General features: G+C 39.5%; 1 protein-coding gene across 1 annotated transcript in view; it reads right to left on the bottom strand.

Moving 5' to 3' along the window:
• NUMA1 (nuclear mitotic apparatus protein 1) overlaps positions 1-26488 on the bottom strand; it is a 68321-nt gene extending 41833 nt beyond the window's left edge. The window contains 2 exon segments of the mRNA XM_043993737.1: positions 19180-19259; positions 26334-26488. Of these exon segments, the coding sequence (XP_043849672.1) occupies positions 19180-19221 (42 nt within the window). The 5' untranslated portion in view covers positions 19222-19259; positions 26334-26488.
• Positions 26489-26722: the final 234 nt, after the last annotated feature.

Genomic DNA, 26722 nt, shown 5'->3' with positions numbered 1-26722 from the left:
TAAGAATTTGGTGAAAAGAAAGAGAAAGGCCTAGATTCATCTCTCTATTAAAGGGAGAGCCCATTTCTAGCTCCCTTCTCCACCTGAGTCCCGAGGAAAGAGAGCAAGAGCACCAGCCTCGCCCCCCTCTTCCTCCCACAAGCAGAGAGCCAGATGTCTTGCCCTCAAACGCCTTCTCCTCATGGAGCTTTGCTACGTTAAATCTCCAGCAGGTGACATCATTCCAATCGTTACATGTCCATTATAAAACAGGTATCAGACCAAACACAGACTAGAAGCTTGGAGAACTAAATTATATTCTCAGTAATAATTTTCTATGCAATCTTGGGCCTCAGTTTCCTTACATGTCAAAAAGGTGTAAGTAACAATGGATGTACTACCTCAAAGAATTGTTACAATGAAAAAGGTCTACTATAACTTGAGAAAAGCTTTGAAAATTGTAAAATGCTGGATAAAAGCAAGGAATGATGATTGTTCTTTTTTTGTTTCGTTTTTGTTTTTTGTTTTTAATTTTTGCAGGGCAATGAGGGTTAAGTGACTTGCCCAGGGTCACACAGCTAGTTAACTGTCAAGTGTCTGAGGCTGAATTTGAACTCAGGTCCTCCTGAATCCAAGGCCAGTGCTTTATCCACTACACTACCTAGCTGCCCCGAATGATTGTTCTAAGCAAAAAGAACAATAACAGACCTAGAAAGATATCTATCTCTTCCTGTCCCCTGACACCCTAGGGTAGTTTCTTACTTTTCAGAGTGAGGGCAATTTTCTCACTCTGAAACATTCATTGGCTGTGCTGGCCCCCTCCCTCCTACATTTTGGGTAGGGGTCCAGGCCTGGTAACTTTTACCTCCCATATGACTTTCCAGATTTTGACATCAAGTCCCAGAAGGATGCTACCCACAGGTTCTCTTTTGTTTCTATCTTACCTAATTAGAATGTAGGCTCCTGGAGGAGGAGTGACAGGGACAGTCATTCTTTTTGCTTGTATTTGCAACTCTAGCATGTAGAACAGTGCAGGGCACATAATACAAAAGTTCGTAGCTTTGTCTACATTAGTAAAATAGTAAAAATAATAATGATATTCAAGTCATTTCAACCCAAATCATCAAAATCAATGGCCAGGTTTGCCTGCTATCATTCAACCTACTACTATACTTTGCCTTGTGGTAGATGTCCCCCACTGACATGCTGCTTAAGAACAAGAATGGAATATATCAAGTTTGGAGCTTTCCTCGATATGCTTTCTTCATGGGACAAAGCAGGAACTTCATTACTGGCTTTTGTATTTTCATATGGCTGCCTAACAAAGGGCTCAACCATGACCCATATTGTCTCACGGTGTAATGGGAGGTGTATGGGGTCTGAGGAACTGCCTGTATAACCGTAAGTCACTTCTCCTAGGTGGACCATGACCCCCCACCTCCCAGGGGAATGAAGAGTTGGATTAAACTTCCTTCTAACTCCAAGTCCTGGGACCATATAATCTCCTTAATCAAATAAGCTCAATGAAGCAGGGGAAGGAAGCAGGGTTTTCCTTACTGGAGCTTTAGTACAGTGTTCGTCTCAAGGGGATGGAATATTACTCCAGAATATTTTGAACTTGTGGTTCACTGCTCACTCATTTTCAATTTGCATTCATATGATTTTTAAAAAAGGAAACAAAGCCCTCAACAATTAAAAAAAGAATAACAATGATAGCCTTCATTAATATCACTATATGGTTACAAAGCACTACAATAACCCTTGGGCTCCCTTAAGGTCTTTGAGCCATAGTTTTCTCATCTGTAAATCAGAGATACTACTACTTCTGTTATATAGCTCATGGGGCTTTTGTAAGGATAGTATTTCTTAAAACTAATAAATTATACTATTATACATACACACATACACAATCTCTGATTATATGCATTACCTCATTTTATTTTTTAAAAATTTAACTTATGGGGGCGGCTAGATGGCACAGTGGATAAAGCACTGGCCCTGGAGTCAGAAGTACCTGAGTTCAAATCCAGCCTCAGACACTTAACACTTACTAGCTGTGTGACCCTGGGCAAGTCACTTAACCCCAACTGCCTCACCCCCCCCAAAAAAAATTAACATTTTTTTAATCAACAAAAACTTATTTTCTCTTCCTCCCACTCACTCATTAAAAAAAAAAAAAGAAAAGAAAAAAACCCGTATGACAAATATACATAGTCAAGCAGAACAAATTTCCACATTGGCCATTTCTTATTTAATCTTTATACCAACCCTGTGAAGTAGGCAGGACAGAGATTACAATTTCCAGATGAGGAAATTAAGGCTCAGGGAGATTACAGTCATATGGCTAGTAAGTAATAGAGCCAAGACTCAAAGAAACTATAACCTAACAGAATTCATTCCACCAGAAAAATTTATTAAGAACCTACACTATAGGGGGCAGTTAGGTGACACAGTGGATAAAGCACTGGCCCTGGATTCAGGACTCCCTGAGTTCAAATCCGACCTCAGACACTTGACACTTAACTACCTGTATGACCCTGGGCGAGTCACTTAACTCTCATTGCCCTGCAAAAAAAAACAAAAAAAAAACCCATACTATGCCATATGGAAAAAATATTCTTGCTCACTATTGATTAGAGAGATTCAAGTCAAAACAATTCTGGGTACTACCTCATACTACTGGATTGGATAATAGGACAGCAGAGGAAAATGACAAATGTTGTGAGGGATATGGGGGAAATGAGACATTAATACACTCTTGGTAAAGTTGAAAACTGATTCAAAAAATCTGTAGAGCAATTTGGAACCATGGCTAAAGAGCTATAAAACCATGCATGGGGCAACTGGGTGTTGCAGTGGATAAAGCACTGGCCCTGGATTCAGGAGTACCTGAGTTCAAATCTGGCCTCAGACACTTGACTAGCTGTGTGACCCTGGGCAAGTCACTTAACCCCCATAGCCCTGCAAAAAAACCCAAACAAACAAACAAACAAACTCCACACATACTCTTCAAGTAATACCACTACTTAGGTTGGTGTTCTAAAAGAGGAAAAAAAAAAGTTGAATTTGAAATTAGGGAGATGCCCATCAACTGGGGAATGGCTGAACAAATTGTGGAATGAGATTATAATGGCACACTATTGTGCTATAAGAAATGATGAGCATGGGGCAGCTAGGTGGCGCAGTGGATAAAAGCACCGCCCTTGGATTCAAGAAGACCTGAGTTCAAATCTGGCCTTAGACACTTGACACTTACTAGCTGTGTGACCCTGGGCAAGTCACTTAACCCTCATTGTCCACCCCCAAAAAAGAGCAGGATGCTATAAAAAAAAAAAACCTGGAAAGACATACATGAGCTGATGCAAAGTGAAATGTACTGTATATAAAAATAACAGAAATATTGTAAGATGGAAAAAAAAGAACCTATACAAACCATTCAGCTTTAAAACTTTATTGTCATCTTTTAATTTTCCTCCACTTCCCATACACAATCAGCCAATAAGTCTTGTTGATTTAATCTCTCCAAGTAGTCTTACATTCACCCCTTTCTCTCCATGATCATGACCAAACTAGCATTGACATACTCATATGATCATGTTCTAGTTCAGGTTCTCATCACCTCTTGCCTAGACTATTACATGTCTAAAAGCTGTCCTCCCTTACTCAAGTCTCTGCATACTCCATTCAACCCTCCAAATTGTGGCCAAAGTTCTTAAGCACTCTGATCAGGGACCTCCCCAATTCAATAAGGCAGACTATAAACTTCTCCTTGGTACTTAAAGCCCTTCATGACCAGGCCCATGATATACTATTCCTCTTTCTATATAGTCTAGCTAAACTGACCTTGCTGGTCCTCACACATGATATTCCCTCAATGCCTTTGCACTGACTGTCCCCCATACCTTGAAGGTCCGTACTCCTTTCCACACCTCCCCAGCTTAGGATCCTTTGTTTCTTTCAAATCTCAGCTCAAACACCACCTTCTACAAGGGCCACACCATCCCCCTAATTACCAATGCTGTCCCTCAAAAAAAAAATTACCTCGTATTTATTTTCTATCTATGTATACACAGATACATGCCATTTGCCCAATACAATGTTAGCTCCTTTCATTCATCTCAGACTATGTTCTTTTTGTCTTTGTATCCCCAAGCATACATAAATATAATCAAGCCTTAATAATGCTTGCTTGAGACAATATACTAGGTCATTGTGGTCAAAGTTAAAGGCCATTAAACCCTACATAAAGATCTCTGTACTTACTGACTTCAAAAACTATACATTAACATTATCTATGGTTTGTTGTATTTTTTATTTATTTTGTTGTCTTATTTGTTTTGTAATCATCCCAATTGCATTTTAATCTGGTTTGGGACAAGCTCAGGAGTGTTGCAAGCCACAGGCAGTCCCTAAGTGTGTATTTGGCACCTCTGTACTAGGAGATATGCTACAAATATTGGGAGAGACAAACTACAGAGTATTTAACATATTTCTGTAAATTTAAAAAAACCATTTAATACGTGTTCTGGCAACTAAACCATGGCAGGCTATGCATAATCATTAAATTCATTTTTAGTGGGAGTAGTCTCAAAACTCAGTTGCTTGATTTGTAATCGAAAAACCTATATTAGTATCCTAGCCAGTTGTGGGACCATATACAGTTACTTAAATTTTCTGGGCCTAACTTTTTCAACTCTAAAATGAGGAAGACCTCGAAGGTCCCCTGTGAGGCTATGATCCTATGGAACTGGGTCAATATTTAATTGTTGAAAATGAAGAGTCACCTAGCAATGATGCCATCATAATATATTTATTTTACAGGTATTTGCAAAGGGCTGAGAAATAGAAATTTATTGATGAGACTGAAATAATATAAATGGAACAATAACTCATGTGACATGGATTTATAAATTAAACAACTGAAGTGCTACTTCAGTATAATAGTTTAAATTTTATTACAAACAATATTAATCATTACTATGACTACTTCAGCTTCCTTTAGAATTAAAATAAATTTTGACACAGAAAAAGTCATAATTTTTAGTTGCTTTCCTTAAGTCTCCAGCATAGTCTTTCTTTGTACAGTCCTATTTCTGTTTATATGGTGATAGTTAAGACCAAATCTCTTCTTTTGGTTCTGCTTTTTCCCCCCATTTAGAATTATTTCACTAAGTTCCTTCCAGATTTCTTCATGATCCCCATATTGGCTGATGTTAACTGTATTATTAAATATACAATTTCATTAATACAAAATTCCCTATTATTGTTCCTTTCAGCTTTGTTTTTTGTTCCAAGGAATGTTATCCTACAAATATATCTGAATAGCTTTGTTAGTCAAACTAACATTCCCAAGGTATATTACCAACAATGAAATTTATTAGGTTAAAAAAAACTGCTGGTTTGCAATTTCATCTGTGATGAATGTAGCTATTTCTCAACTACCACCAGCAATTTTCATTGTTTTAAAATTTTGGTCAGTTTGGTAGGTTATAAGGTAATACTTCTGAGTTATGTTATTTTGTAATTTGTATCTCTTGGATTATTAATGAGATTGAACTTTTTTTTCAAGTGTTTACCAACAAATGATGCTTGCTCTTCTGCAAAATAATCACATCTCTTGACCATTTTATCCATTAGGGACAGGAAATTGTTGATAAAGTTTTATCAGATCCTTAAATATTTTTTATGTCAGGTGTTTATCTGTCATTTTTGCTATAAACATTTCCCAATGTTTTCTCCTATGTGTGTATGTGTATAACTTTTATGTTAGGATACATTCTCATTCTCTTTCTGTCCCTCCCTCCTGTTCTACAGTTCTCGATAGGAGAGCACTATGTAAAGTGATTTTTATGTAGTGTGAATTTCCCCCTACCCACCCATTTTACTTAGTCTATATAACACAAAGTCCATTAGTTTACACCTATGAGATTGGTCACTTTTCCCCTCAAGAGCACCCTTGCTGCAGCCATGGTGAAAATATAAGGATCACTATTGAACACAGGGAGAGGCATAGTATCACTCACTGTCTGTAGACATGTGGGAACTTACTTAGAGATTCTTCTTAGCTTACAAGCACATTTACAATGCCCACATGGTACAGTGTCTGCTTTACATAAAGAATTCTTTTTTTAAAAAGAATTAAAAAAAATTTTTGAAATGCAGATTTCTTTCAGAATTCTTTACATAAAGTCAAATTTGCATACTGTGAATTTATGTAAAGGAAAAATGTGTGTTGTATAGCTGCTATGGAGAAATTGTCTTTTCTTTTTTTAGGTTATACATGTGCAATTATGTTAAACATTACCATATTACGTCATTTTGTACAAGAAAACTCAAATAAAAGAAAAAAATGAAAAGTGAAAAATAGCATGCTTTAGTCTGTGTTCAAACAAAATCAGTTCTTTCTTTGGAGGTGAATAGTATGCTTCCATCATTAGTCCTTTGGGATTGGATCATTTGTATTGCTGAGAATAGTTAAGTCACGATCACGGTTCTTCATCAAACAATATTGCTGTCACTATGTACAATGTTCTCCTGGTTCTGCTTACTTCACTATACATCAGTTCATATAAGTCTTTCCAGGTACTTTTCTGAAATAATCCTACTTGTCATTTCTTAAAGCATAATAATATTACGTTACAATCATATACCACAGCTTGTCTAACCATTCCCCAATTGAGGTGGTATCCCTCTGATTTCCAATTCTTAGCCCACAAAACAAAACAAAAAAACCTTGCTATAAATAGTTTTGTACAAATAGGTCTTTTTCTCTTTTTTTGGATGTCTTTGGGATATAAGCCTAGCAGTGATATTGCTGGATTAAAAGGTATGCACAGTTTTACAGTCCTTTGAGCATAGTTCCAAATTGTTCTCCAAAATAGTTGGATCAGTTCAGAACTCCACCAACAGTGAATTAGCGTCCCAGTTTTCTCCCATTCCTTCCAACATCCAACATTTCCCTTTTTTGTTACATTAAACATTGTGACAGGTGTGAAGCAGTACCTCAGAGTTACTTTAGTTTACACTTATCTGATCAATAGTGCTAAATCACACTTTGTATATATAGATGCCAAATTGTCATTCCTAAAGCACATCTAGCCATGTCACTCCTTGATGCAAGAAGCCTCAATGGCTTCTTACCTTCAAAATAAAATACAAATTCAACTGTAAAGGTTTTAAACCCTCAGAAATATTGATACTATCTAGTTTTTCAGGCATATTATTTTTTAAAATAATAAACATTTTTTATTAAAATTTTTGAGTTCTAAGAAATTATCTAGGGGCAGCTAAGTGGCACAGTGGATAGAGCACTGGCCCTGGAGTCAGGAAGACCTGAATTCAAATCCAGCCTCAGACACTTGCTAGCTGTGTGACCCTGGGCAAGTCACTTAACCCCAACTGCCTCACTACAAACAAAAAGAAAGAAAGAAATTATCTACTTCACATAACCAAGTACATCTGTCTTGTCCCAATGATTCTATTTAATAGAAACAAAGTCAACTGAGCAAGCATGTCTGACCATTCTTTCTCAGTCTTTTTTTTGCTAGATCTATGTCCCATTCTCTAACTGGGGGTGTACTCCAAAGCTCTATCCTGGGCCCTTTTCTCTTCTATCTCTAAAGTGACTTCATCAGCTTCCATGGATTCTATCACCTTTTCTATTGACATGATTTTCAAATCTATAATGTTTACCTCTATCTAGTCTCTCTCATGAACTCCATTTTCACATCATCAATTGCCTATAAGCTGTATTTCCAAAGGGATGTCATCTCAAGATAGCAGGTCAAAATTTGACTCAATCTCTTTCCAAACCCACCCTTTTCCAAAATTTTCCTGTTTCTGGAGGACACCACCATCCTCTCATTCCCTTAGGTTCATAACCCTGAAGTCATCTTTAGATGGATGACTCCTCATTCTCCCTCACCCTACATATCCAACCAATTGTTAAGTCTTTTTTGATTCTACCTCTGTATCGCCCATCCATCCCCTTCTCTCCATTCACAGCAACACCACTCACTCTAGTTCAAGGTCCCCATCACCTCTTGCTTAGAGTTGTTAACAATAGCTTCCAAATTGGTCTAGATATTCCCTGTCAAAGTGATATCCTTAAAAACTCAGGTTTGTCCAGGTCATCCCTTGAGCAAGAAGGGCTCCAGTGGCAACCTCCTGCCTTTTGGATCAATTACAACTTCATCTATTTGCTGTTTAAAGCCCTTTACAACCTGGCTCCCACCTACTCCCCCTTCCAGGCTTATTACATAGTACCACCTTTTACATACCCTATACAAGCAAGACAACCTTCTTTGTTGTTCTTCACACAGGACTTTGCGGCTTTCATTTTGTCCCCCTTTTACATACTGTTTCCTATGCCTGAGATGCCTTTCATTCTCACCTCTGCTCTTAGAATGCTGAGCCACCTTCAACAGTCCAACTCCAGATGGCCTATGGGAGGTTCACCCTGACCCTCCCAGGGGGCCAGTGCCTTCTTGCCCATCCTGAAAATAATTCTGTATCTATCTTAGATGTATAAATATTTTCCCTTACTAGGTAAGTTCTTTGAGGATAGGTATTACAACATCTGTTGTCTCTGTCTCCCCAGCATCTGACAGGCAGTTAAAAAATACTTGTCGAATGATTGTTATGTTGTATTGGCTCTTGGCATAGGCTGAGGAGAAAAGTCTTGATTCCTATTCTTTTTTTTCTTTTCGGATTCCTATTTCTTTTTTTAATTTTATTTTATTTTTTGCGGGCAATGAGGGTTAAGTGACTTGGCCAAGGTCACACAGCTAGTAAGTGTCAAGTGTCTGAGGCCAAATTTGAACTCAGGTCCTCCTGAATCCAGGGCCAGTGCTTTATCCACTGCACCACCTAGCTGCCCCTATTTCTTTTAAAAAATAAAATACAGTGTTCATTCCGGATAAGTCTGTTTCTGCAATTATAATGACATTTTAAAATAATTTGTTTACATGTTGCCATTATGATGATAGTTTTCCTGATGTTGAAACAGCCTTGCATATCTGGTGCTGGCAGACCCTTCTTGGTCACGATCAATAATTTGTTAATGTGTTCTGATAGATAAAATTTTATTTAGTATTTTTGTATCTATATTCATCGGAGCAGTAAAAAAAAAATCTCTTCAAAGTATAGAAAGACTCCAATTCCTTTGAAATAATTAATTCAAAAGTAAGGAACCATTTGGGAATTTATAAAGTCAGAAAGTGCTTTCTGTTTTAATGAATAATAAACAATTAGAAAAAGGAAATTAGAAAGTAAAGACAAATCACTGCAAAACCTGGTATTTTAGGTTTCTTGTGCTGCCCTAACTCAAAGTCTACTTTTGTTTAAAAATTAAAAATAAACATAATTAAGTTATACATTTAAAAATGAATCCTCCTATATTTGTCTTGGCAAAATGTGCTTATTGCTAAAGAAAAATACTCAATATGTGAGTTCCTTTTTTTAGTTAACACAATTTAGATATTTGTTGTCTTTAGTAACAGGGTTTTCCTCCTAAAACAGCATAGCAAATGGTTCTCCAAACATCTGTTTGGAGAACTCTCTTCCTGGAATTTGCAGGATATCTGGTTCATGGAATAATAATAGTAGCTCATGCTTCTATAGGTTATGGTTTAAGTACTCTCGTTGCAATAGCTCTGTGAAGTATGTAGTCTAAATACTATTATCCTTATCTCACAAAAGATGAAACTGAGGCTCAGAGAGGTTAAGAAACTAACCCAAGGCCTCAAAGCTACTATAAAAATGGAGCTAAGATCGCCCAAAAAAAAAAAAAAAGAGGAGCTAAGGACTTGAACTCAGGTCTTTTGGCTCTGTCTACTACAAACATTACATTGCTAATTTTGAGAAATAAAATAATACAAGTTCTTTTTTGGTTTGTTTGTTTGTTTTTTGTTTTTGCAGGCAATGGGGGTTAAGTGACTTGCCCAGGATCACACAGCTATTAAGTGTCAAGTGTCTGAGGCCGGATTTGAACTCAGGTCCTCCTGAATCCAGGGCCGGTGCCACTAGTGCCATCTAGCTGCCCCTAATATAAGTTCTTAATAGAGCTATAAATTTAATTATAAAATATACTCAAATGAACCATGGGAAAGTATATACCTCCTAAAAATAAAATTTCTCTCTAAATGGCAAAAAAAGTACTGAAGGATCCTCTACTAAAGTTCTCCTCCAAACCCTGAAGGCATTTTTATTTCTCAAAAAGGACATATCAGTTAATGGAACAAAAAGCTGGAAAAGTTTGAGAGGTTTTAGCACAGGTCCATGTCTTCTGAGGACCAGTATAATAACTAAGTTTGGAGAGTCTCAAAAAATGTGTGTCTATGTATGTGTATTCATGTGCACACACGGAATAATGAAAAGGCTATAATCTGTATTGCTAGGTGTACCTCCCCCTACACTCCAATATCATGGATTTTTAAGGAAAGAAATAAAAACTGGAAGGCTTTTTAGATACCATTTAGTTCAATCTCCCTTATATTATTATATATGAGGAAACTGAGGCCAAGAGAAGGGATGTTGGAAGCAGCTAGGTGGCGCAGTGGATAGAGCATCAACCCTGGAGTCAGGAGGATCTGAGTTCAAATCTGGCCTCAGATACTTGACACTAGCTGTGTGACCATGGGCAAGTCACTTAACCCCCACTGTCCCATGCCCCCCCCCAAAAGAAATAGAAAGAAAGAAAGAAAGAAAAAAGAAGGGGGGGGGCGTTGTGACTTGGCTCAAGGTCACACAGTAAAATGGCAAACCTAGGACTAAAACCCTGATCTCCCAAATCATGTCCCAGGTTTACTCTCTTGCTGCCACATATAACCTTCCAAATTCATTGCAACTAAGACTAAAGAATGGCTTTCCCAAATTTCAACCCCCAGGACTGCTTACTTCTCATACCAAATACACAAAAGTGGCTGATCTCTGAAACAACTCTTGAGTATTATATTCCTCACAGAAAGCACAAGGAGACAAAATATTAACTTGAACCTGAAACTAACCTGATTGACTCTTGTACTTTCTGAAGAATAAATTCCGTTTTCTTGAGACTAATGAGTTAGAGGACTTAAATCATCATCTAAGGTAATTTGATTTATATAAAATTCTACTGCTCAAAACTAATGAACCTGCATTTATTTCAAATTAAGACTGATGAAGCACTATTTCCCTAAGGTCCTTCTCCTTCTATATGCCTGAATTGGTAAGAGCTAAAATGCAATGGAAAGGGCACTGGACTTGAGAGTCTTGGCTGAATGCTGTTGGGCAATTATTTAACCTCTCTAAGCCTCAATTTCCTCATTTATAAAATGGGAAAAATGTCACTTGCACTTGTTTTCTCACAGAATTGTCGTAAGGCAAGTGTTTATAAACTTTTTTTTTTTTTGGTGAGGCAACTGGGGTTAAGTGACTTGCCAGGATCACACAGCTTGTAAGTGTCAAGTGTCTGAGGCCAGGTTTGAACTCAGGTCCTTCTGACTCCAGGGCCGGTGTTCTATCCACTGCACCACCTAGCTGCCCCCATAAACTCTTAAAAAGACAAGAGCTTTTCAGTAAATGGTAAGCTCCAAGAAGGCAGGAATGATTCAGTGCCAACAACAGTACCATGAACAAAATGGGCAATCAAAAACATGTTTGTTTTGGAGCAATTTTTTACTAATGTCATCCAGTCCTAAGAAATTGCCACAATATTATTGCCACCTTACAAGTTTTATTATATACCAGGCTATTTTTTTTATCTTCCAAAATACTCAGCCAATATCCTGGACTACAAAAGTAGATGACAGGGAATATTAAGAAAAAGTCAAAACAAAGATTTTGAAGACATGATGACAGATGGCCAATTATGATGATTTTGCTAGAGGTATTGATCAAACTATTCATTTGGGGAAAATGGCCCCATTTCTGCAGGCCTCCAAAGGCAGATCTTTATGACCTTTTCTCCTGTCTCATTTTTCTCTTGGATATCAAAAAAAATCACCTCTGGTCATGTTACGGGGAAATAATTAGGACCAAATTTACATGTAAACATCAAGTAGGCTTCTCTGTGGTACAGTTAAGGCCAACTTGATTTCCACCCTTCCCATATCCATGGACATGGATATCCCTAAAAGCTCATAGAGCTTTGTTTCTTTATTACTGAAGTGGCAAGCCATTGATTTATAGGTCTATAACCACCATCTTTGCAAATTAATGATGAAAATATTTGGAAAAGACATCATTAAAAGCTCCAACTGCAAATATGACTTCAGTAAACCAATCACAAGCTTGGCAAAGAAGCCCTATATAGTAATTAGGAGGAACGTCAATTATTTTGATGTTTGTTATAGCCTTTCCTTTGCTAAAAACAAAACAAAGCAATAAGTTCTTAGTTTCTTTTAATGATAATTTCATCCTTTAAAAGATGGAGGAAAGCAACAAGGAGAACTATTATTCTAGGCCTGATTTTCATCAAGAAGGAAGAACTGGTTCCTTGAAGAAAATGACAGTATCACTTATAAGTGAAAAATGGCTATTTTTGATAAAGAAGGAAATATGGGGATGGTATGATATTCACCCTAGATTTTTGGATAACTCCCTTCAAAGGATTAGAAAAAAGGCAGGTAGACTACCTATCTACCTACCCAAGGACTAAAATTCTACAAAAGTCAGGAGGTATAGATCGCTCCCAAAAATAAGATTGTGAAGAGATAAGAAATAGTCCAATGGAAAGGAAAAAGAAAAATGATTCAAAAAGAGCTATACAAATGTACAGGGAATCCATCAAAACACTTAGATTTCTTAAAGCTAGAAAATACAAAGGCAAATTGTAGAAGACAAATAGAAAAATAAGCCATCAACCAAAATTCCAAAGGACTCATGATGAAACATGTTTTCTACCTTGAGATACAGAGGTGATGAATTCAGTGCAGACTGAAGCTTGTTGTTTTTGGCTATCAGTAATGACTACACAGATTTGGAACAGCTAATGTTTTTCTTGCTTTCTCAATGAATGAAGAAAGGGGCAGTGGGAAGAAGAGAATTCAGTACAGAAAATAAAATACAGTTGAATAAAATATTAAAAAGTCATGATTTTGATGGAAGAGGATCTCCAAATTCAGGGGGGGAAAAAAAAGAAGTGTGGAGTAGAGATGCTGAATGAACCATACTATTTCTTTTGGTTTTGGTGCTGATGTTTTTCTATTTTGAGGTTTTTCCTCATTGCTCTGATTTTTCTCTTATAACATGACTAATGCAGAAATATGTTTAATGCTATTTATATATATATATTCTTATTCTGTTTCTGTGGTCATGGCCAGGTGAATGATCTTTGGACTGTAGGGCCAAAAGCAAAAATAGCCATCGGAGAGTTGAAACCCAAGATAAGCAGGGAGATAATGGAGTCATACCTGCCCTTAAAGAAGTCAAGGCACCAGGTCCTGATGAACTAAATTCTAGGGTTATGAAAGAATGATCTTTGAAAGCTCGAAGTGATAGACATTAAAACAATTTTTAAATGCATAGGAGAAAAAAATGAAAGAAGTTCTAAAGGGGTATCAACAAGCAATAGTTTTTGAAAAGTTAGTTTTGAAAGTAATATGTAGGGCAGCTAGGTGTCACAGCAGATAGAGCACCGGCCCTGGATTCAGGAATACCTGAGTTCAAATCCAGCCTGAGGCACTTGACACTTACTAGCTGTGTGACCCTGGGCAAGTCACTCAACCCCAATTACCTCACCCCCCCAAAAAAAGTAATATGTAGAATGTATTCATATGTATTATGTGTTATATAATTATATATTCATGTATAAATATTTATATAGTATAAATATATAAAATATAAATTTTTTGCCCCAAATTTCTTTGATAAACACTTCATTTCTCAAATATATGCTGAGTATATATAAATATATATGTATAATATATATTTAAAAACCAAGGTACATGAAATGAAAAATTTAAATTCATAGAGAAACATCTAATTGTGTTTTGTATGTGCATGGAAATGCCCTTCTTTCAGGTGATGTAAGTTTAGAAAAAAAATTTTTTCAAAATTATTTTTAGCAGTTTTTTTCTTTTAAAATTCAGTTCCAAATTCTCTTCTTCCCTTCTACTCCTTGCCCCATCCACTGGGAAGGCAGCAATATATCAATTATACATGTGAAAACATGAAAAACTTTTCCATAGTTCCACAATAAATAAATAAATAAATAAATGATGAGAGAACTACTAATTTGTACTCAAAGTTCATCAGTTCTCTCTTCCTGGAGCTGGATAGCATTTTTCCACCTTGAGTCCTTTGGAATTGTTTTGGATCACTATATTGATTAGAATAACCAAGTCATTCGCAGTGGATCATCATTCAGCATTGCTGTTACTGTAAAGAATGATCTTGGGGCAGCTAGGGTGGCGCAGTGGATAATGCACTGGCCCTGGAGTCAGGAGGACCTGAGTTCAAATCCGGCCTCAGACACTTAACACTTACTAGCTGTGTGACCCTGGACAAGTCACTTAACCCCAATTGCCTCACTAAAAATAAATAAATAAAAATTTTTAAAAAAAGGTATTTAAGAATGATCTTCCAGTTCTCACTTTACTTCCTATCAATTCATATAGGTCTTGCCATGTTTCTCTGAAAACACTCTCCTTGTCATTTCTTATAGCAGAATAGTAATCCAAAACAATCATATGTAACAACTCATTCAGTCATTTCCCAATTGATGAGCATCCTATTTCCAATTCTTTGCCACCACAAAAAGAGCTGCTATAAATATTTTGGTACATATAGGTCCTTTTCCTTTCACCTTTTTGGGGTACAGATCTAATAATAGTATTGATGGGTCAAAGAGTATGTAGTTTTATTTTTTATTTTAGTTATTTATTTTTTGTGGGGGCAGTGAGGGTTAAGTGACTTGCCCAGGGTCACACAGCTAGTAAGTGTCAGTGTCTGAGACCGAATTTGAACTCAGGTCCTCTTGAATCTAGGGCTGGTGCTTTAGCCATTGCACCACCTAGCTGCCCCAGTATGCAGTTTTATAGTTCCAAATTGGTCTCCAGACTGGTTGGACCAGTTCACTATATCAGCAGTTCCTTAGTGTACTCATTTTCCCCATATCCTCTCCAGCATTTGTCATTTCTGATAGGTATGATGTGGTGCCTCAGAGTTGTTTTAATTTGCCTTTCTCTAATCAATAGTGATTTAGCGAACCTTTTCATATGACTATAAGATAGCCTTCTTCTGAAAAATGCCTGTTTACATCCTTTGAACACTTATCAACTGGAGAATGACTCTTATTTCTATCAATTTGACTCAGTTCTATACTCAGGATATATTTGAGAAATGACGTGTTTATCAAAGAAACTTGGTGTAAAAAATCTTTGATATCACTTCATTGCCTGTGACACCTTTTAGCATAATCTAGTTTCCCTGATTATCCCTTTTAATTAGGCCTACTTTTGCTGAGATCATGAGTGCCACCCCTGCTTTTTTTTTTTTTTTGGTAGTTCAGCTGAAGCATGTGAGATTCTGCTCCAGCCGTTTTTCTTTGAGGCTTTTTTGGTAACTGTTTTCACATTGTTGTCTCCTGATTTTTGTCATTTGCTCATTTTCCCAATCCATTTCTGGACTTTGAACTTTATGGTAAAGTTGAATTCTGTTTAGCTAGGGGAGGGGAGGTACTGTTCCAAGCTTCAGGCTTTCTTGTGTTGCTATTTTCAGAGCTAGTTATAGGGGACAGTCTGCAAATTTTGGGTGCTTCCAAGGTAGTAGGAGAGGTATAGTAACTGCTTTCCCAGTCTACACTATGATCTTCATCCAGAAGAGTCGCTGGTCCCCTGTAGCCACAAGCTCTAGCAGTCTCTCTTTGCCTTGGAACTATGACCAAAGCCTCTGCTTCCCCATGACCAGCTCTCCTCTCCGACCTGGAATTGTGTTGCCAATCAGTGCCAGCTGTATCCAGTGCCAGCAAAAGGTGCTCTATTATCTCTTTCTAACTTCTAGTTTGACTCTTACAATCTGAAGACTGAGAGATCCCAAAGCTGTTCCTGCCACTACTTGTGAGCTCCAGACAGGCTTCCACCTCATGGTCATAAGTTGCTCCTGCTGACCTCCTAACCTTTCTTAGGCTGGAAAAATGTCTCATCCTGACCTTTTCTTGGCTCTGCCACTCCAAAATTTAATTTGAGGTGTTATTTTAGAATTGTTTGAAGGGGAATATTGGGGAAATTCAGCTGAATTGCCTCTAATACCTAAAATTTCATTTTAAAAAAAGATGACAGGGCTCAAAAAACTATTAAACTGTGACCCTTTGACCCAGCAATACCACTATTAGGACTATACCTCAAAGAGATAAAAAAGAGGGAGAAAGGACCCACATGTATTAAAATAACAGCAGCTCTTTTTGTGGTGGCGAAGAATGGGAAACTGATGGGGAGCTCATTAATTGGAGTATGGCTAGACAAACTCTGCTATACGGATGTGATAAAATATAATTATGCTTTAGGAAATGTTGAAGGAAATGTTTTCAGAGAGACTAGAGAAGATCTGTATGAAATGATACAAAAGTAAGTAGAACCAGGAAAACAATTTATACAACAACAAAAAGACAAACAACTCTAAAAGACTTAGGAATGCAGACCAATATAATGACAAACCACAATTCCAGGGGACTCATAATGAAACATGCTATTTAACTCCTAAGAAAAGTCATGTACTCAGAATACAGACTGATACTTTTTTTGGTCATGGCCAGTGTAAGAATCTGTTTTGCTTAACATATGCATAAGAACAGTTTTGGTTTTTCTTGCTTTCTCAATGGCTGGGGAAAAAAGAGAATTAGAAAGGTATCAAAGAGTCAAAGAAGAACAAATGTTTTGATTGTTTTTTAAAGAAGAAATAAAGGCTGAAGCCTTAAAATTATGCTATTTAAAAATATTTTTGATTCCTAGCAATATTCCATAATGGGTTTTTTGGCAGGGCAATGAGGGTTAAGTGACTTGCCCAGGGTCACACAGCTAGTAACCGTCAAGTGTCTGAGGTCTGGATTTGAACTCAGGTCCTCCTGAATCCAGGGTCGGTGCTTTATCCACTTCACCACCTAGTTGCCCCTCCATAATGTATTATTAAAGGAATTATTAGCGAACAATTAGAAAAGGAATCAGGGATCACTAAGAACCAACAAGGTTTCATAAAGAAAAGGTCTCATTCTAGACAATACTGGTTGTCGAGGGGTTTTTTTGGCAAAGATAAGAAGACGGTAGAACAGACGACTGCTGTAAGCAGTTTACCTAAATTTTAGCTAGTAGACAAGACAGAAGTGGATTAAGAAGTACTGTTGCAGCTGATTCAGAACTGGTTTCATGACCTGAACCAAAGAATTACTAATGGTCTGATGTCAACTTGGAAGATTTCTCAGGGAATATTCCAGGGAACAGCCTGGCCCTGTGCTGCTTAACATTTTTATTAACCACCTGACTAAAGGCATGGATGACATGATCATTAAATTTGCAAATGGCACAAAGCTGGGAGGTATGGCTGATCAATCAATCATCCAACAAGCATTTAATAAACACCTTATTAACTAGCAGCTTAGTGGTGCAGTGGATAGAGTTCCAGGTCTGCAGTCAGAAAGACTCATCTTCCTGAGTTCAAATCCAGCTTTAGAAACTTATTAGCTGTGTGACCCTGGGCAAGTCACTCAGTCCTGCTTGCCTCAGTTTCCTCATCTGTAAAATGAGCTGGAGAAGGAAATGGCAAAGTACTTTAATAATTTTTGCCAAGAAAACTCCAAATGAGGTCAAAGAGTCAGACACAACTGAAAACAACTGAACAACAGCAGCATTAACTATTGAGGATATAAAGACAAAAATAAAAATCTCTGCCTGCAAGGATCTTACTTTCTATTAAAGAAAAAGCATTTACACACAAAATATATACAAAAATGTATATTTTAAATTTGGAAACTCCCCTTTCCATTACATATCAGCAAGAGCTCAGTAATTTATAGTCTTAAAGGGTTGCCTGGGAGCATTGAAAACTTATTTGCCCACGTTCAAATAGCAAGTATATATCAAGAGGCAATACTTTATCAGGTCTTCCAGATACTGAGGTCATATATCTGTTCTAACACTTTGTCTCATGAGAAATAAAGAATAATTTCATCAAGAAGCTGAGGGGATCAAAAAAGGCCTCTGTGGGTGCTGGGGCAACTTGAGATTCTAAGATGCAAAAGTGAGGAAAAAGTACATTCCAGGTATGGAGGGAGGGGGATTGGGGACAGCGTGTACAAAGGCATGGAAACAAGAGATGGAATGTTATATGTGAAGAACAGCAAAGGCCACTTTTTTCTTAACAAAGAATAAATGGAGGGGCAGCTAGGTGGCACAGTGGATAAATCACCCACCCTGGATTCAGGAAGACCTGAGTTCAAATCCGGCCTCAGACACTTGACACTTATTAGTTGTGTGACCCTGGGCAAGTCACTTAACCCTCAGTGCCCCACCAAAAAAATTTTTTTTTAATTTTTCAAAAAAAAGAAGAAATGGAGATCATTGTTATATATATATATATATATATATATATATATATATATATATATATATATATATAGCTTATTATCTAAATTGGGGGAAAGGCCCTTACATTAAAAATGTTTTACAATGTTTGAAGATTTGTCACATAGAAAGATCAAACAAGTTCTGTTTGTCAAGAGAGCAGAATTAGGAACAAGGTGGAAGTTACCAGGGCAGATTCCAGTTTAATATAAGGAAAAAATCTCAAAAATGAAAACCATTCAAGAGGAATGGTCTTACTTCTTGCAGTAGCGGGTCCCCACTTGGCTAGAGATCTTTGAGCAAAGGCTGGATGGCTACTTGTAGAGTGTGCAGATGGGATTCTAACAGAGCTACTAGAACTAGAGGTCTTAAATGATTATTATCAGTAAAGGTGAAGAGAAGTCAATTCAACAAGGCTGGAGGTGATTTAGAAGAGATTTAATAACTCTTCAAGTACACAAAGAAAGATAGTTGTTAAAGTGAGCTCCTGGTTGAAGGCTATGGAAGAAATGTAATGAACCTTCAATATCGGTTTCAGTCTACAGTACGTTTAGCAGAACTCAAAAGCCAGCTTCTAGGAAATACAAAACACTGGAACAAAGAAAGAAAGCCCTTTGCCCACCGAATAAAAACACAGGGAAGACAATGGCAAGGAACAATCACCTACCCAAGAAAGGAGTGCAGCTGCCCTGGTCGCATGAAGAGTCATACTGGCGATGTCAGATGGTCAACCACCACACCTGCAACCTAAAGAGAAGAGCAGCAGCAGTTTAAGAGTTTGAAAAAATCAGGTCAACTTGCCATGTTACAAGAGGAAAGAAAATGTTTCTGTTTAGGTCCCAAAGAAATCTGAATTGTACCCATCCCTTAGGCTCAATCATGGCAACATACTAGGTAATATGACAATTCTTCCCAGGATTGGAAAAGTTGCTACTGCTGCCCTAAAGCAGATTATCATTAACAACCTTACAGAGAAAATTACTGGACCAAATTCAATGTTTGGGTTTTTTTAAAATAATAAACATTTTTATTTATAGTTTGGGGGTTCCAATTTTTATCACTCTTTCCCTCCCTCCCCTCCTCCCGCCCTGGACCAAATTCAATGTTCATGCCCTATCCAAGTTCTAAAATATTTTGGAAAAGAAAACTTTTTAGGCTGGACCAAAGTCACATTCTATGAAAATGTACCCCCTTAAGCAGAAGATGGCAAGATTCCAAGGCTTCCTTGCAAGAGCCTAAAATCGTGCCTGATTCACATAAGCAGGTCTTCAGGGAAGGGTTCCCCTTTTCCCATCCTAGGTTTTCAATACTAGCAGTTGGGGTGGAAGAACTTCAAAGGTTTTCTCAAATATAAGTTATCTAGGATTTATAGCTAGAAGGGACTTTATAATCCAACTTCTTCATTTTACATAAAGATAGGAAAACTAAGGCCCAGAGACAAGTGACCTATCCACAGTAACATAAGTAAAGACACCTATAATTCAAACCCAATTTTTGGTTCCAAATCTAAGTGGTGTCCTTTTCACTATTATCAAGATGCTTCACCTTAGAACTAGATATCAAAACCAAAACTCTCTAAATAAGGAAGAACCCAACCCCCTCAGGAGAATGAGAGATTCCTTAGGACATTCAGATTTTAACAGGTATTTATTTGTTACCTATTAGGTACAGAGTACTCTGCTAAGGAAGGTAAATTTAGATAAGATTCCTGCCTTCCTAGAGTTTAGTAGACAGATAAGACACCAACACAGATAGCTATTATTATACAATCATAATCCAATTGGCATTTATATGCCAACTATATGCAAGGTATATTAGGTATTAGATATTCAAAATCAACCACATATAGTCTTAGAGTGGGGCTTTGTCCTGGCATCCTTTGCCCTACCTTCCCTTCCCACTGAGGACTGAAAGCCCTAAGAAGTAGCCAATCCAGATGCTGGCTTGTCTAAAGAACCTTAGGTCTGGAAATTGCTATACTTCCCAGTAGTTCACACTCCCATTTACTGACAACTAGTAATGATTAAATCCAGACCTTTCCCCACAGTTACTCTGACCTTTTGGAGAGGAGCTAGAGCAGGAAGGTCAATGTTATTGGCAGCACACATCCATGCGCCTAGTATCAGTTCTTTGAGGGTTTTTTACCATTCTCAAGTTTCAGTGAATAGAAAGAAAAGGAGAGGCTATGCAGTTGTATCCAACTCCATTTGGAGTTTTCTTGGCAAAGATACTGGTGTGGTTTGCCATTTCCTTCTTCAGCTATTTTACAGATGAGGAAACTAAGGCAATCAGGATTCAATGCCTTGCCCAGCTCACACAGATATTAAGTGCCTGAAGCCACATTTGAACTCCTGACTCCAGGCCTGTAGCTCCATCCACTGTGCCTAGCTGTCTTTTCTGCCACCCAATCCCTAACCCAAGGGAATTTATAATCTAGTTGAAGAAGGAAGACAAACACACCTGAAACAATACTTAACAATATTGGGGGCAGCTAGGTGGTGCAGTGGATAGAGCACCGGCCCTGGAGTTGGGAGTACCTGAGTTCAAATCCGGCCTCAGACACTTAACACTAGCTGTGTGACCCTGGGCAAGTCACTTAACCCCAACTGCCTCACTAACCCCCCCCCAAAAAAAAACAATATTAGCAATATATGTTTGCTAAATATAATCAATGAAATTCCTCCTGAGGATGCTCACATTATAGTGCTTTAGGGGGCAACTAGGTCTTGGATTCAGGAGAACCTGAGTTCAAATCTGGCCTCAGATACTTGACACTTACTAGCTATGTGACCCTGGGCAAGTCACTTAACCTTCACTGCCCTGCCAAAAAAAACCCCAAAACTGTATAGTGCTTTAAGTTTACAAGGTCACACACAGCTCCAGCACCTGAATCCAGTCTCAAATCTATTGACTCTTCTACAAAATCCCATCCTGATCCCATGTTATGCCATTGTCAGTCCTAGAGATAAACCAGATTCACTTGAGACTTGGGGATAGAACATGAAGAAATGAAGGGAGAGCCCAAGTATTTTATCAACATAAGCTGCTATTATTTAATAAGCCCTAACCACACAGCAAGATCTACTCATGACCATTACGTAGTCCTTAAGTGATAGCTGACCTGCCCCTGGGGTTATTAAGATTTTGCTTGCTTATAGATAGCCAGAATCCTGAGGGGAAATACTCGGGTCAGAGGCCAGAAAAAGTACTCTTTTGGCTTAGCTTGGGCTAATAAGCTCATTCTTCCTTCTTGAGACCAAACTCATCCTTGGACTATTCCATCACTGCTTAGGGGCTCCCTTACTCTCCCATCAATCATCTATCTGCCTTCCTGCTGATGAGACCAAAAGCCTACGTCAGAAAAGACATTTGTAACTCCTGCCCCAGGAGCAAAGGGTAAAAGAACTAAAGGAAACTTAAGAGATCACATAATATAACCACTAGTGTAACCATTTTATAGATGAGAAAGGTCTGAATGGTAAAATATTGCCCAAGGTCACAATAATCCACTCCCTACAACAGTGTTTCCTCAACAAATTTGGCCAAATACTTTTGGACTTGAAATATATTGAAAGAATCTCTAATAGTTCACATTTATAACATACTTTAAAGTTTATAAAGCACTTTTCTCAACACAAACTTGTCAGATACAAGTATCACAACCTCTATTTAACAGATAAAAAAATGATGCTCAAAGACATTAAGTGGCTTGTTCAGGGTTATGCTGCTACTAGTGTTGAAGCCTACATTTAAAATCCAAGTCTTCAGACTGTCAGGTCAATCACTTTTTCCATTCCATTCCATTCCCTTGCTTCTCCAGATATTGGTCTTGGGAGCCTGGGAGCCAGAATACCCAGATTAAAGGGACGAGGTGAAATGGGGAAATTGGAACCAAAATATAGAAAATCAAGCCTATGTTCCCAAATTGCTAGTTTGATGCATAATTTTATATTTAATATTTGAGGGGAAAATAGTGCTTGTATTGACATGATTTTGCCAAAACTGGTATTTAGGTACCATGAAACAAGAGAATCCCAAAGAACCATTACCCTAGAAAGAGTGGAAAGCAGAAAAGACAGAAACTTGATAAGGGGTTGAAGAATGGGTGTATGGAATACCTCCCAAAGTCCCTAATTTGATAATATAAACTGGTTTTTAAAAAAATACTATCATTTTAAGTAACATGCAATTTAATATGCATATTTATTAAATCTTATATAGTTATACAGTTTGCTTCCAAGCCTCAACCTCACAAGTACAAGATGAGGGAGGTATTTCTAGACAGTAGTTCATCTGAACAGTATCTAAATGTTGGGGGCAGCTAGATGGTACAATGGATAAAAGCACCAGCCCTGGATTCAGGAGGACCTGAGTTCAAATCGGGCCTCAGACACTTGACACTTACTAGCTGTGTGACCCTGGGCAAGTTACTTAACCCTCATTGCCCCTGCAAAAAAAAAAATCTAAATGTTTTAAGGGACTCACTATAGGCCATCAATTTTGAGTTAAGAGTACAACATGGTAGCCAAAGAAGCTAATGTAATCTCTTCCCCCCCCCCAGGGGCAATGAGGGTTAAGTGACTTGCCCAGGGTCACACAGCAAGTAAGTGTCTGAGGCTGGAATTGAACTCAGGTCCTCCTGAATCCAGGGCTGGTTGCTTTATCCACTGTGCCACCTAGCTGCCCCTAATGTAATCTTAAACTGCACTATGAAAGGCAAGGTATAAACAGTGGCAGGACTATGAAAGGGCCTAAATTGGCAAGATCACATAATACTGGGTTCAATTATAGCCACTGCATTTTAGGAAGGACCAGTGGCTCCCCAAAACCACTGGTCTTTAAAAACAACTGATTACTAGAGAGATTCTTCTTTAGATACAGACTGGACTAAATGGTTTTTGAGGTCCCTTCTACTCCAAGATTGTGTGATTTTGTAATCAGAGCAGCTGGTCTAAATCTTGGCTCTGTTGTTTATTACTACTACTGCTGCTGCTGCTGCTGCTACTGCTGCTGCTGCTGCTGCTACTGCTGCTGCTGCTGCTGCTACTGCTGCTGCTGCTGCTGCTACTGCTGCTGCTACTACTGCTACTGCTGCTGCTACTGCTGCTACTGCTACTACTGCTACTACTGCTACTACTACCATCACCACCACCACCACCCACCACTACTACTATATTAGTACTTTATGATCTTGGTCAAGTCACATCTCTTACTAAATAATTTCAAAAGTTCTTTCCAGCCATAAATCCTATGATACTATAAGAAAGTCTACCAACTGACAATCTGAGATTTATATAGAAAAAACTCCCTTAAAACTCCCCAATACTGATCACTGAACCCTAAGGAATGAGTAGGAATTTCTCTCCCACACTACTCTTAGATATCATCTGGTAGCTATTACTTCCTCTTTAGGGCTGTCCTTGCTGTAAAAAGCAATATAGTTTTGTTATATGAACCACTCTCCCCTTCTCCTATCTTCCCCTCTCCCCCCAATCCCTCTGTGCTTCAAAAGTTGTACCAGCTGGCCTCAAGGTACCTTCCAACTCTTGATCTATGATCCACTAACCTAAGGCACATAGAGAGGAGCATTCCTCACCTCTTAGCGTCTGCCATTCCACAGCTTCTAAGTCAAATAGGGTTAATGAATTATCCTAGAATGGCATAGCCAGTCCTTCAGCCCAAGAAGGGTACTATGGCTTTAAAAAGGCATTGGCTAGGAACCCAAGGGATTTCAGCCAGAGCTCCATCCTCTCCTCCCTCCCTCTGAAATCTGAGGAAGGCCCCACCCATAAGACACAGCCATGGCGATGGCGACACAGAAAAACAGGGTGATTCTCCTCACTCGCAGAACCTGAGGCCATTTTACAGAGATCTCAGTCAGGCCAGGTCCCACCCCACAATTCTGAATGACCTTCAGCATTTGTTCCCACAGCTTTTTAGTTCTCCCTGTCCTCAAGGCCTAAAGGAAGCCTACTAGGGGCTCCTTTTACTAAAGGCCTGGTAGCCACCTCACATTTCCAAGGTTGTAATAAAGCAACTAGACTCCTCCCCAGCAAGACCTACTCCCACATTCTTATATTTAACCCTCTCAGTGCTATGAGTCAAATTGTAGGGAGGGAAGAAGCCTTCTAACCCACCAGTCAGCTGGGATCTCTGGCTTGAACCTTCTCTGGGGCTCAGTGAGTTAACCAAAGTCAGCTCCATGCCTATGGCTGTAGCTAATGCAAACCACACCTTCAGCGGGAGGAAAATGGGGCATCAGAAGGATTCACGTTGACCATCCTCAGTATCCTTAACAGGGAGATCAAGGTCTCCACCCAGGTAGCTAACAGCTCCCTTGAAGATTGTGATTTATTTCCTTATGCCCTACTCAAACTGCAGGCTTACTCAGGGATAATACCTAAAGTAGTAACCCCCAACACCACAGGACAGTTGGCTAGGGTTCCCTGTATACACAGCACTTCTCATTCCTTTCCCTCACCAGGAAGTGGCTGCCCACTCAAAGAGATCACCTCCTCAAATTGCCTTCTCACCAATCAAAGGGCTCTAGGACAATGAGATTTCCTAGATAAGTCAAATGCCTCCCCAAGGTTCCTGAACAATCAGGACTGTCAATCACATCACTCAAGGGAGTAATATGCTATCTGTCCTTAGCTACAAGGTGCCAGCTTCCCCATCTGTCTCCAAAATGAACACTGAGATTGCCTCAGATGCAATTACACCCACCTGCAGAATAAGCCCCTTGCTCTACAGCTCCTCCAGCAACTTCAGAGCAGTGTATATAGAGGTGGGGGTGGGCTTAGAGGGACATCAAGGTCTCTCACCTTGTCAGAAACTCCATAGGGGCACAGAGGACAAACCTGTCCAGAGTAAAGAAGGGAACGGCCCCAAGAAAGGCAAGAAGTCAAAATGAGATCCTAATTCCTGGATAGCATCAAACTAATGGCTCTCTGGTCTGTAGGGTCTTGTTGGACTTTGGAGTTAGGCAGTCAGGCCAACTGGCTCGTTGGAAAGGCTCTCGGCCATGTAACCTCGCTTTCTGAAAAGAGCAGATCTGGACTCAGTCCCTCCCCTTTTACAAACAGCCTACCCTTCCTTCTCTTTAAAACTTGAAATTTGGCCCAGAGCCCAAAGGCCCTAGAGAGCAATGGAGGAGGTAGAATCCCAGCTATTTTCTGTGGTTTATCACTCCATTTTAAAGTGTTTTATCGGCCCAGTCAGATCTGGGGAGAGCCACAAGACTTGGGGGAAGATAGGATACACTCCCCCCTTGACCTCTCATCAGGCTGATGCTTCAGAAACCCTTTTCCAGACGTGGCTCCCACCTGTCTTCCCTCCGCCCCCGCCTCAGCTCAGAGTCGGCCTGCTCCCCACCACAGACGACCATTTATTTCCACCACCTCCAGGCCTCCCAGGGGATAAAGAACCGTCTCCTGGCCTGCTTCGGCAGCTCAGGCGCAGGCCGGCGCACACGTACACACACGCACACGTATACACTCACACACAAACACACCCTTCCCCTAAACAAAAACCCACTGACATTACAAGGGGGCGAAGCAAAAAGCCCCCCCCCCCCCTTACTCCAAAGGGCGCCAAGTCCCGGATGTGGCCAAGCCAAGCCAAGCCGCGCTCCCGGGCCTGCTTGTTTACTCGCTCGGCTCCGCACGGCCTCCTCCCCCTCCCCCTCTCTCCCCGCCTCCCCGCCTTCCCCCACCAGACGGATGGCGCAGCAAGCGCAGGGGGCGCAAAATCCACCCCACCCCCTCCTTCCACGTTTGAACAAAAACCCCAGAGACAAAGTCTTCGTGCGAAGGGCCTTACCCCACTTCTAAAGCCGAAGGCGTCGGGGCCTTTTAATCCGCCATTAGCGTTTAAATCTTGGAAGGCAAAGGACCCGAAAGCAGGAAGAGAAGGGGGAGGAGGAGGAAGGGGGGGAGGAGGAGGAGGAGGAGGAGGAGGAGGAGGAGGAGGAGGAGGAGGAGGGAGAAGGGAGGAAGAAAAGTAGCCCCACGCACAAAAGAAAAGTTGTTGGTTTTCTCCTCCGTGAGCCTGGCAGGAGCTAGGGGGCTGGCGGCGGGCCAGGCGTGCGTCACGGCCCGCAGTCTGCTTTCTTTAAAGGCGCAGCGAGCCCGGCTCCTCTCACCGCCGCCGCCGGGAGAGCCCTCCGCCCAAGCGCGCTCCTCCCAGGCGGGGGTGGGAGTGGGGAGGCG

The sequence above is a fragment of the Dromiciops gliroides genome, chromosome 3 (assembly GCF_019393635.1).
Source record: "Dromiciops gliroides isolate mDroGli1 chromosome 3, mDroGli1.pri, whole genome shotgun sequence".
Lineage (NCBI taxonomy): Eukaryota > Metazoa > Chordata > Mammalia > Microbiotheria > Microbiotheriidae > Dromiciops > Dromiciops gliroides.
The sequence above is the reverse complement of the archived record's forward strand: the minus strand, read 5'-3'. Positions and strand labels throughout refer to the sequence as shown.